Source organism: Hippopotamus amphibius, chromosome 4 (assembly GCF_030028045.1).
Source record: "Hippopotamus amphibius kiboko isolate mHipAmp2 chromosome 4, mHipAmp2.hap2, whole genome shotgun sequence".
NCBI lineage: Eukaryota > Metazoa > Chordata > Mammalia > Artiodactyla > Hippopotamidae > Hippopotamus > Hippopotamus amphibius.
This window is the reverse complement of record NC_080189.1, coordinates 28,321,399-28,333,835: the sequence shown is the minus strand read 5'-3', so window position 1 is coordinate 28,333,835 and position 12,437 is coordinate 28,321,399. Positions and strand designations below refer to the sequence as shown.

General features: G+C 40.6%; 1 protein-coding gene across 1 annotated transcript in view; it reads right to left on the bottom strand.

The window, feature by feature from the left end:
• Positions 1 to 11,797, bottom strand: part of WASL (WASP like actin nucleation promoting factor) — a 64,149-nt gene extending 52,352 nt beyond the window's left edge. The window contains 2 exon segments of the mRNA XM_057730949.1: positions 10,992 to 11,522; positions 11,524 to 11,797. Coding sequence (XP_057586932.1) covers positions 10,992 to 11,522; positions 11,524 to 11,769 — 777 coding nt within the window. The 5' untranslated portion in view covers positions 11,770 to 11,797.
• Between the last annotated feature and the right edge of the window lie 640 nt (positions 11,798 to 12,437).

The following is a 12,437-nucleotide window of genomic DNA, read 5'->3' as shown; positions in this document are numbered from 1 at the left end:
GTACTTACAAGAAAGTGTATAGCACTAAATATCTACATTAGAAAAAGAAAAAGGTCTTAAATCAATTACCTGAGTAGTTATTGCCTTAAAAAAGAAAAGCAATTCAAACCCAATGTAAGCAAAAGGAAATAATAAATATCAGAAGTCAACAAAATAGAAAACAAGAAAAACAAAAGAAATCAGTTCAAATAAAACCTGTTGTGTTAAGAAAATCAATAAAATTAACAATCCACTAGCCAGACTGATTAGGAAAACATAACAAAACTCATATAATGCCTGCTATTTATTTCCAAATAATATAGGAAAGGGAAAAGCAGACAGAGATATAAAGCAAATAAGACTGTCCATGTGTTGATACCCACTGAAGCTGGGTGATAGGTCCACGTAGATTCATTATCCTACTTTACTTTGTATATGTTTAAAAGTTTCCATAATAAAGATGTTATTTAAAAAAAAAAAAAAAAGCATGAGGTAAATCTATGTGTACCTCATATAATGTGCCCAGAACATGACCCCTTTCAGGTAAAATGCAGACATACGTGTTCATATACATACATACAAATAAAAAGCAAGGGAAAGAGATACACCAAATCATTAAGAGCTTTCTACGGAGCCTAACTGTACTAGGGGATGAAAGGTGTAAAGAGCTATTTTACCTTTTAACTGCATATAGTGTAGTGTGTATGTGTGCGCGTGCGCATGTGCACAAGCATGCATGCACGCGTTTTTAAACAATGAGTATAACTGGATATCACTTTTATATCTTAAAAAAATGGCTAGTACACATGATATGAAAACTATATAAATACAGAAGGAAATAAGACAAATAGTAAATAAGACAGATTTGCTTTCCAATGGAAATCCTGTCAATTTTTCCCAAATTAATCTACAACTCCAATGCTATTTTAAAGTAAGTATTTTTGGGAGGGGATATGAGGTGGGAGGTAAAGTCTTGAAAAAATACTAAGCATAGGCACATAAAAATAGCTAGAAAATACTGAAAAGGAGAGTAATAAAACTAATCAAATGATATCATCATTATAAAGCTATACTAATTAAAAATTCTGTACAGTGGCAAAGAAATAAAAGAAATAAGAGAATGCAGAAATGGATCTAGGTACACCTGGTAAATTGGTAAATTATAACATAGCATTTCAAATAGGTGGGAGAAAATGAATTCCCAATAAATGGTATCATTTGTAACAATGTAACACTGGATTTCTACTACTCTTCTTTTCCAAAGTCACTTCCAGAAAGATCAAAGATAACAGGTACAAAATAAAACCAAAGAAGTACTAGGAAAATGTGAGTAAATATTTTAGCAATTCTGAGCTAGGATGGTATTAAATAAAAACTTGATATAATAGAAAGATTGTCACATTTAACTGCACAAAATTTAAAACCTATGCAATGACCAAAAATACTTCTGTCAAAAGATAAAATGATGAACTGCCAAAAAGTACTGTAATATAAAATTAATTTTCCTAAAGAGTTCTTCAAGTCACTAAGAAAAAACAAATAACCTGTTAGAAAAATGGTCTAAAGACAATAGGCAATTGACTGAAGAAATATAAATGACCAACAGACTCAAAAAGATATTTAACTTCACTAAAAACTACAAAGGAAAAGCAAAAAAAAAAACTTTAAATTCTAGTATTGACGTGACTATACGGAGTTTGGTAACAACTGTTTTGGAAGCCAATTCAGCAGTATCTATTACTATTTTTTAATGCTCATGCTCTCTGACTTCATTTCTTAGAATTCACTCTATAGAAATACTTTGAAAGGATACACAGAAGTAGGTATTTGAATGTTCATTACACTGTTTCTAAAAGCAGTAACTTGGAAAGTAAAAATACCCACTGTTGCGGCTTGAATTGTGTCTCCCTAAAAAATACGCTGAAGTCCTAACCCCTGTACCTGTGAATGTGACCATATATCGAAAGAGATTCTTTGCAAACGTAACAGAGTTAAGATGAGGTCATAAGGGCTGACACTAGTCCAATGACTGATGTCCTCATACAAAAACAAGACAGAAAGACACAAGTAGAGAACACCCTGTGATGATTACATAGGTAGAGATTGGAGTGATGAATCCATAAGCCAAAGAATATCAAGGATGGTCAGCAGATGCCAGGATCTAGGAGATGCATGGGACAGATTCTCTCTCAGTGTCACCAAAAGGAACCAACCCTGCTAGAATTTTGGACTTCTAGCCTCTAGAAATGTGAGAGATTAAATCTGTTTTTTAAGCCCCACAGTTGTGGTACCTTGTTACACTAGCCTCAGGAAACCAATAGAGATTAATAAGTTACTATAAGAAATATATAAAATACAGGATGTAGCAATGAAAAGGATGCAACAGATATAAATGAACATGAAAACATCTGAAAGATATAAAATATACATGAAAAAGCTAAGTTGCAGAATACCACTTTTCTGGCAATTTAAAGAGAAGATCTTTCTTCCCCTTCAACTCCTCACTGCAATCCATCTTTTTCAAATGTTGGTCAAGTCAAATATGGGCTACACTGTCTCCCTCTGTAATCTCCATGTGCACTGACACCTTCACAGATCTAACTCCACTCCTAAAGCCTCGATAATCTAGCCATTTCTACAAGGAGGTTCTGCTGTCATCTTGAATTCACAAAGCCAACCAAATATTGACATTTTTTTCCTTCACAATGTTTCTAGAATACAGCCTTGGAATGGCAACCAGATTTCATCGACTGTAAACTTGTACCGATTGGTAGTGGCTGTGTGTAGGAATATGCTGAGTCTTCAGAAACCACATCACGACAAAGTAGGAAAAAATGCTGTGAGTTGATAGGTGGTGTCTGCCATGAGAACAAAGGCCAAGGATTTACTATCCTTTATAACCCTTTTTCTGTTCCAGATGCTGCTACAATTCAGGTTCCTTAGCCAGGCTAGGTCTGGTCTGCCAAGATAATGAATAAGAAAGTGTTTAGTAAACTTTAAAGTGTTACTCAATTATTCTTATTATGAATAATAATTTCCAGTTTTCCCCATTTCTAGATCCTTCCTATCTTGATACTTTTTGAATCAAAATCTTTGTGACTTTTCCCTACTTAGGGACTAAAGCTCAATTCCTAGGTCTGACGTTCAAGGTCTTCTAAAATCTGGCCTCAATTTATCCTTCAAACTTACCATTCACTATCTCCTCAAGCAAATACCATTCTCAATTCTAGCCAAGCCAGTCTATTCAGTATTTCCAAACACTCCATGAAAATTTTCCACTCCAAAGCTGCTCACACATTTCCCTAGACTTGAACTGTACTGCTTCCTTGTTCTGACACAAATTCTACAGGCTACTTAAGGTCCTCATGCTCAAGTCCCACAACTACGTATTAAAACCCACAGGGATATACCTATCTCTCCTATTATTCAAAACTTTATTATATGCTGGCTTGTAAAACATATCTTTATGTGCATAACTTTTGTCTTCCCTGGCTACTCAGTGAACAACTGAGGGGTAAGGACTAGATCTTCCTAACCCTTTCCATGTATTCCAAGATACTGGGAAGGTGTTATGTACTCAGCACGTCCTCAATTCTTGATCATGACTATATGTTAGTAATAAAAATAGAGGAAATCATTTGATTAGCTTCATGCACTGCATACAAATCAATCACCTCCTTTACAACTATGAAAATTTGTTAGGTATTTAGGTATTCTCTGATATTTTTATGACAACAAAAGTATTCACCTTACTGGAGGGAGAATTTCACTTAAAATATTTAATTTTGGAACAAAAAAAATAACTTCACCTCTATTTTAATACTTAAAAATACTAGACAATTTTAGTCTCTCCAAGTTTAATAAAAGTTTAACTTTAAAATCAAACTGTAAAATATTTCATTGTCCTAAAGTTACTGTGTATTTGATGATAATTTTGATCTCCTCATATTTTTAACAGCATTTTATATTCCCAGATGTCATTTGCATTTCCCTTTTGTTTCAATTTATCTGGTCTTTAACGAGTACTCCTTCTATAAGAGACAGATTTCTGTAGTAATCTTCAGGTCAAGTAAAAAATAAGTTTAAAAGCAAAATTACCATGGCAGAGGAACTGAGGAGCCAAGGATATTGAGAACAATTAAACTAACACATAGTCACAGTAATTGAAATATGAAGTTACTACAAATCTTTCACTCAATTCTGTTTTCTAAAGGGAGTTTTTCTAGATTCACCTCTTAAACATTACACCAGTTATTCTGTCTCTCTAAAAAAAGGGTCATAAATTCCTTTACAACACATTAACTCTAAAGTGAAACTGATGTTTTCTAATAATTTCACTCTTATATTAATACTACAGTGATGTAATCCTCTACTATTTCCAAGAATACTGCTATATATATACAATAAAAAACAAAATACATTTTTGTTACACATTTATGAATACAGTTAAATATGCCAAACATCTTCCAATTAGTAAACAATACTTAATACTTAAAAAATACTGGATCGTTCAGTCATACACCAATAATAATTTTATTTACACTTAACAAGATATATCACTCTGGACAAGACTGTATGAACTTGTTTCACTTCCAGAACCTTTACAGTGAAAGTGAATTCTATTAATAATGCTGAGTTCTCATCTGTTAGATCAAAGCTATGACTCTCAGACAGAATATAATAAAGCTGAACTCTATCTGCTCTTCTAAACCTCAACTTTTAACCACTCAGTGATTAAAAGTGAACCAAATCAGTTTACTACAACTATTGAGTCCAACACTTAAAACTAAAAACTTTAAAAAAAAAGAACTTATTTTTAACCTTAGATAATAAGCAATAAAGGGTAACACCAAACTATCATATCACTAATAAAATTTAATAAGGTTCCAGATAGGAACGCCATCTTAATTAAAAGGCATACTTATAATAAGCCAAAAATTCCTTGTAAGTAGAATAAATAATTAATAATAATAATGCAAAGTTAGCTGAGAGCTGATTATTCTATTACTAATGCTTTTTTAATTCTGTTCACCCTGCTCTAAGGTAAAATGCCTATTAAATTGTGATGCTAATAAAAAGGTAAGTTAGAAACGGGAAGTTGCAGTGAAATGATTTAGATTATCTACCTTGCACTTAGATATATACTATCTTTGTATTCACTGTGCAAAACACACATGTGCCAAGGTTAACAGAAGAGCTGTTCTTTCCCTGCTAGAGTCCCTAGCAACTAGAATATTTAGAGTGGTAGAACATTAAAGGTGGAAAGACTGTGGTGTTATCTGTCTAACCACTCATTTTCAGACCAGAAAAGTGTGGTTCAGGAAGGTAGAGATTCTTGTTCACATTCACAATTAATTGGTGGCAGAGCACAGACTAAAACCCAGGAACTCCTCCTAACTCTTATACCAGTATCCCTTTTTCCTTTCCGGTCAGCAGCCAGAGAGGCTAAGGCTGCCCAGAAACTCCCCAAATAGATTTGTTCCAGCTGTTGCTTAACTCTTAATTTACATACTCTATAATGTACTGACTTTAAGCCAAAATGTTCGAATTAATTTACCTAAATCAAAACAAATACAATACACAGTTAGTGAATAGTATTAATAACATTCTTTCACATGCTTCTCCAACTCCCAGAACACTTTGTAAGTGGCAGGCATTCTAACTGCTTTACACACATTACTGCATTATTCTCTGAAATCCTTGACTAAGTCCATTTTACAAATCTGGACACTAAGGCTCATATTTGTTAAGAAATCTACCTATGGTATAGAGCTAAGAATAACAAGAAACAGGATATATAAACACAGATCTGCTGAATTCTTCTAAGTCTCCTCCTGTGCTTACGGTCCACCCTGTATGATGCCCACTTCTTTTTTAATTAAATATATATATATTTTTTATTTTTAATTAATTAATTTTTTGGCTGCGTTGGGTCTTAGTTATAGCACGTGGGATCTTCACTGAGGCATGCAGGATCTTTCACTGCTGAGTGTGGAGTTCTCTCTACTTGTGGCATACGGGTTTTCTCTCTCTAGTTGTGGCGCAGGCTCCAGGGCATGTGGGCTCTGTAGTTTGCAGCATACAGGCTTTTCTAGTTGAGGTGCATGGGCTTAGTTGCCCTGTGGCATGTGGGATCTCAGTTCCCTGACCAGGGATTGAACCTGCATCCCCTGCATTGGAAGGCGGATTCTCTACCACTGGACGAAGCCCCAAGGGAAGCCCCAAGTATTTATTTTTATTTATCTATTAATTCGGCTGTGTGGGGTCTTAGTTGTGGCACGTGGGATTTTTAGTTGCAGCATGGAGGATCTTTAGTTGCAGCATGCGGAGTCTTAGTTGTAGCATGCATGCGGGATCTAGTTCCCCGAGCAGAGATCAAACCCGGGCCCCCCACACTGGGACCTCGGAGTCTTACACACTGGACCACCAGGGAAGTCCCGACACTCACTTCTGTACTCACCTTTTTCCTCTTTAGTAGCCTAGGTTACCTTCCCATCTTTGTCTATTCCAAATCCCATGAATTTTTACCTTTTTCCTCCTCACAGATAACTCAAGGTGAAATACATTTCCAGCACTAACTTCCCTTGGGGACTGCCTCAATTTAGGCTTCCATCAAGACAATGATCCCTCTAGGCACCTCTTTCTCTAAACCTATTTAAGAATTTAGAACAGAAACAAAGTAACTGTTGGAAAGCTACTGTTCCTACTATATTAGTTCAGCAGCAGAACCACTTGTTCTGATAATAAATGAAGACTGAAGTCCAGATACCATCTGCATTTCAAACTGAAGGTTTTAACAACCTGATCAAGCAATGAGAAATGCTGAATAAACTCCTAAAGAGTAAACAAGTTAGCTATTATAATTATGTAATCAGTAAGTATTCAGGGATCTGTATGCTGGTTATTATAAAAATTATAGAAGACTGTGTAGGCATTAGATCTAATCTCCCAGAATTTATATCTAGGGTAAGAAAATAAACAAAAAGCTGAAGACTATAAGCAAGTTAAAACAAGTGCTGAGGAACTAAAGAAAATAAACTTTAAAGTTAGTTAATAAAAATGCCTTCTTAAGTATCACTAAATCTTGAAACAAATCAAGTGAGTATGCAGGGAATGGTAACAGTCAACATTTCTATCCCCAATCCATTTGGACCAGACATGGTTGCAGAGGGATAGTATAAGGTTTTGTTTTTTCCCAATACTCAATTTCTTACTCAGGAATTTATATTTTTAACTCTTCTTGGCAAGATAGATATACTCTTTACAGAAAATAAGTTAAATCACACAACATGAAAGGCAACAGAACTTAACTAACTACAAAACAAGACATAATAATCTTGTTTTTAACTCTTCTTAATTGTTCTAAGAAAATACTACCAGCTAATAAAGTGTATCAGAACTATTAACTTTATGTAAAAGTACATAATGTATATTTTTACATTTACATGTAACTTTAAATGAAGCCTCAACTTTCTCAAAATCTATTTTTAAAAACTGTGGTAAAACTATAGATTTACTGAAGATTCACTTCCTCCAAGAAAACAATCACCAACCTAGAGTTTCATTAACATCTGGGCGTATTTACATCTAGTGACACATGCATGTTTCTGCACACTTTTTCTGCTGGTGGTTTTATACTTGCCTCTACCCCAGTTCCCTTCCTTCATGCCCTCTATCTAAGGGGGATGAAATCCTACTGGAGTCTTTTTGTCCCTGGTCCCACCAGCACTGCTTTAATTCAGACCCTCATCATATTTCATGCAGACTATTGTAAACACGTATCTGATCTCCTTTTCCTCCAATCTTACAACCCTCAATCCACCTTCCATAATAGAGTGCCTCCACCTTTCTCCCCAAACTTTCCAAAAGTCAAATCTGATCTTGTGGTTCCCTACTAACTAATGCAATACTTCCCCAATTGCATCTCTCGTATATCTGTATCTGTGAAATACACATTGTTACCTTAAGGGGTTAGAGAAATGCTGTCCTAAAAGAGGTTCACTTAACTTCACCTTAACTCACAGAATATGGACTAAAGTTGGAAGGAAAACCTATTAACATTTACAATGTGCTTCGGGATTATCCTATTAGCAAACAGTGGATTTCAGCAGTCATTCTCAAATTATGATATGTTAGAGCCTTCCATTAAGCTTGCTAAAAATAGAAATGCCCAAGTTCCACTTCAGACCCAATGAATTTGAATATTACCTAGGAATTTGGCCCAGCCATATGCATTTGTAATAATCTCCCCAATGATTCCAAAGCATACCTAAACTTGAGAACCCTTTTTGCTCCATAACACACTATTAGTAGGTCCCCTGACCTCTCACCAAGCTGGCTGGTACAGTCAGCCCTCCAAATCTCTGGATGTGAAGAGCTGACTGCAAGGGACTTGAGCATGTGATGATGACCATATCTACTAATCTTAAATATTCGGGGGGTAACCATTCCAAAAAGCCTTTACTCAATCTCTCTTTTGATCTCTTAAATCTTTATAAAAACAATAGCATCCACACATTTACATACAGTCCTTCTAATCCACACAACCACCCCACAAGACAGTATCCCAATTTTAGAAATGAGAAAACCAGTTCTAGGATAGGGGGCTTAAGGAACATGTCCAAAGTGACCATATGAGTTTAAACCCCTGCTTGCTGATTACAAAGCCGGGATATTTCCATTGAGACATGCAGCCTTTTACACATCAGGCACGCATCAACCCTGATTTTGACTTCAACATTTAGCTACTCAATACATATTTGTTGAGTGAAAGAAGGAATGAAACTCTTTGAGAGCTGGGACTATAACTACTCCAATTTCGTTTCCTGAATTCTTAGAGCTCTGAATACATGTCTTAACAAATTTGGTCTGACCTATAAATCTCATTGCTTGATCTTTTTTTTAATGAGACAATGTACTTCAGTACTGTACAAAATAAAAAAAGCATAGTCAGAAAAGGGGGTGAAAAGACTGTTCCAGAAATTAAGATATCATTCTTTACTCCCTAATAATTGGAGACTTCAAATATTAAAGTTAATCTTTGCAACCATTTCATACCACATGGGCAGGTAACAATAACAGTGTGGTTATAAATGACAGAAATTCATTCTCTACCTATCACTGTATTCTTCCACACGTCATTTTTCTTGAAACCAGTCAACATTACAGGTAAGCACAGAGCAATCAGTCAGTATACTTGCATATAAATGTAATGTCCTTCCTGCCTAGAGTTAAGGTGTCTGGTATGTAACACACAGTACAACTACTTCCTTTCTGACACACATTACACAGCAAAAGCAGTAAACCCAAAAAATTTAAAAAATTTTTTACAGATAATGTCACTTTCAAAGTGCTGGACATTCTCCTAAGTTGAAAGTATGCAAAAACTAGTGCTGCTTTAAGAATCTTACACTTTATCAGTTTCTGGTGAAAAAAGGAAGTTATTTCTTTAACACCACTTTTAAATAAACCAAAGCAAGGAAGAAAAAAACTCTTCTAACGCAACATGATGTAGTGGAAAGCACAACAGAGTGGGCATCAGCAGCCCTGGCTCTCTAGTTCTGGTTACCTTACTAAATGGCTGTGTGACTTAGGGCTCACCGGCTCAGTTGTCTCATTGGCTTAAAAAGTGGTGGGGGTAGTAGGGGCTTGACTATCTTTACAGTTGCTCCCAAAATTCTCATTTTAAGCCACCCCCTCATTTTATTCTTCTAATCAGGTCTAAGTTCTGAAACATGAAACACATCTGAACTGAATGTAATGATTCAATCTTCTACTGGACGGCACAGGATACAAAGGGTAAACCCTAGAAAGTTAACAATTAATCTGGTAACTTCCCAGAACCTGTCTAATCCTAACTTCGAAAACACGCAGGTGTAGTCTGGTAAAACACATTTAACACTACTAAGAAAAACTGTAAAAGGTACAAGCTCTGTTGACATTTCCCGGGGTTCCAGTGGCACCTACTCTGCAAGTGTTAAGCAGGAAAGCCCGGAGAAAGGGACCCAAACAGCGTTTCAACAATCTCACCCTCAGTTCAGCCCAGCCACCTCAGGAAGATGCAGCCTGACAAGGCCTACCCCACAGACCAGAACCTCCCCACCCCCAGAAGGGCCAGCAGCCGACGTAATGAATGCTTCCGTCAACAACACACATTCCCCTTCCCACAGCAGAACTGCTTGCTCCCAACCGGCCATCTGGGGTGGGAACAGGCCGCACAGCAGCAACCTCAGAGCCATTCTCAGACCCCAAAAGGCCACGAACTGCCGGAGACTGCGGTTCCCCTGCGCTTGCTTGTGGGGGAGCAGCATCTCCCACCAATGCAAAACAAAACAACCAAAAACACACACAAAACCCCAAAAAACCAAACCCAGAACACCAAAAAACAGTGGAGAAAAGAGAAAAAACCAGGCCCGGGAGACACTGCCGAGAAATACAGCTCGTTTCTCTGCAATGGGGAGCAGTAGCCTTTCCTGCCCTCGCTCTGAACCCATGCACTCGACTTCATTCCCTCCTGAGACCCTCCACGGAGATTAAAAAACCACCTTACAGTCCACTTCACTCACATCTAGCCTTCGGCCCCCGACCTACCCACTCCTGAGACCTCTGGCACTGTGAAGGAAGGTGCCCCCACATCAGGGCCGTAGGCGGAGAAGCAAGGGCCAGCCCAGGGCCCAGCTACTGCGATCAAGCAGCTCGCGCAAGAAGAACCCCCCCCGCCAGAGGCCTGACAGCAGAGTCGGCACCAGCAGCAAGGGGCACGGGCCCGGGGCCGGCCGAGCCGGGCTCCAGGGCAGGCCTGCGGAGCTGACACGTCCCTGCGCCCCGCGCAGTCCGCAGCCGGGAAGCCGGGCCCGGGGGCCGACGCGGGGCCAGGGCCGGCGGGAGGCCCGGCCGGCAGCCCGCCCCTCCGCGCGCCGCTCCCGCCTCCTTCCCCACTCCCACGTCCCGGCCCCCCTGCCCGGGCTCGGCAGGTAAGGTCGCGGGCGGCGGCGCGGGTCTCGGCCACTGACCACACATTTCTTGCCGAGGAAGGTGAAGAGGGACTCGTTCTCCTGCGGGGTGAGCAGCAGGGACCCCACGTTGGTGACCCTCCGCGGCGGCGGCGGCTGCTGCTGGCCGGAGCTCATGGCTTCGCCCGCGGGGCAGGGAGGCCAGGGCCGTCTCCTCCGGCGAGTGGACGAGCGCTCGTTCCCCTTCGCGGGGACAGGGGCGGGAGGAGGGGAGCTAGAGGCGCAGCATCTCGCCGCTCCTCCGGCGCGGGGAGGAGGCCTCGGAAGGAGGAGCCGACGGTGGGCCGCGCTGCCAAGGGGAGGCTCCCAGCTCCCGCCGGGGCAGGCTCCGGCCGGACGGTCGTTGTCCTCGCCCTCCGGCCACTGCGCTAAACTCCCAACTCCTCCTCCAACCCTCCTGCGGCGGCGGCGGCGGCGGCCGCACAATCCAACATGGCAGCGGGGACGGGCGCGACCACAGGACGCAAGACGCGGGGGAGCGCGCCGGAAACGCGCGGCTGCGGGGCGGCCCCCGGAGGAACCCCCACCCCCCACGCCGCGGCGGCCTTCGCCGCTCCAGCCCGACGCCACGCCCCCTTCCGGCCGAGGCGCCGGCGGCGCCGTTGGATGCTGGGCTGTGGGTGCGACGCGGGCTCGGGCGTCTAGGCTTGTTCCTCGGGTGTCGCCGGGCGGCCGCAGAGGCCTGGAGAGAGGAGGCGGCTGGTCTCCGCGGCCGAGCTGTCCGTCCCTCTTCTGTGGACGCACACCTTTGCGGAGCGTCCGTGCAGACCCAGATCATTCTCCCCGGAAAGCTCTTATTTCTGGGGCGCGACAGCCTGACGTTCAATACCGCTTGTCAGAAAGGTCGGAATTTGGAGACTGAAAATGGGAGAAGGGACGCGGTCCTCGGTGCTCCTCGCCGGTTTCGTCAGAGCCGCAGGTGCCTACGGTTTCTCAGAGTTTGTCCAGACTTCAGCAGCGGGAGTGGAGGAACAGGGGTCTCCCAGGATTGTGAGAGAGAGATCTTGCTGATGGATGTTCCAAAAGAGCAGATGCGCTCAGAGAAGATTTCTGCCGCCCGCTCGTGTGTCTCGTAGGATAAATGTATTTGTAACGTTTGCGTAAGGGTCCTCTACACATACCCGCCCCTGTTTTGTGAATTGAAAAATGTTTCTTTTTCCCGCCATCTCGTCTTTTTCTTTCTCTCAAACCCGAAAGACCTTTTCTTTTTTATGCAAAATGAATGTCATTCAGGAAAATACATCAGGTGATTTTATCCTTAGAAGTAATAAATCTCAGGAATTCTTTTGTGTTTTTGTTTTTTTTATATGCCTCAGAATATTGAAGCCACCTAGGATAACCCCCTTTGTTCAGTAAATTAAATACTAGACAGCTGTCTTAAAACGAAATTTTGGAATATGTAAATGATAAATAATACCCACCACTGCTGTGATTTATAGAATAAGC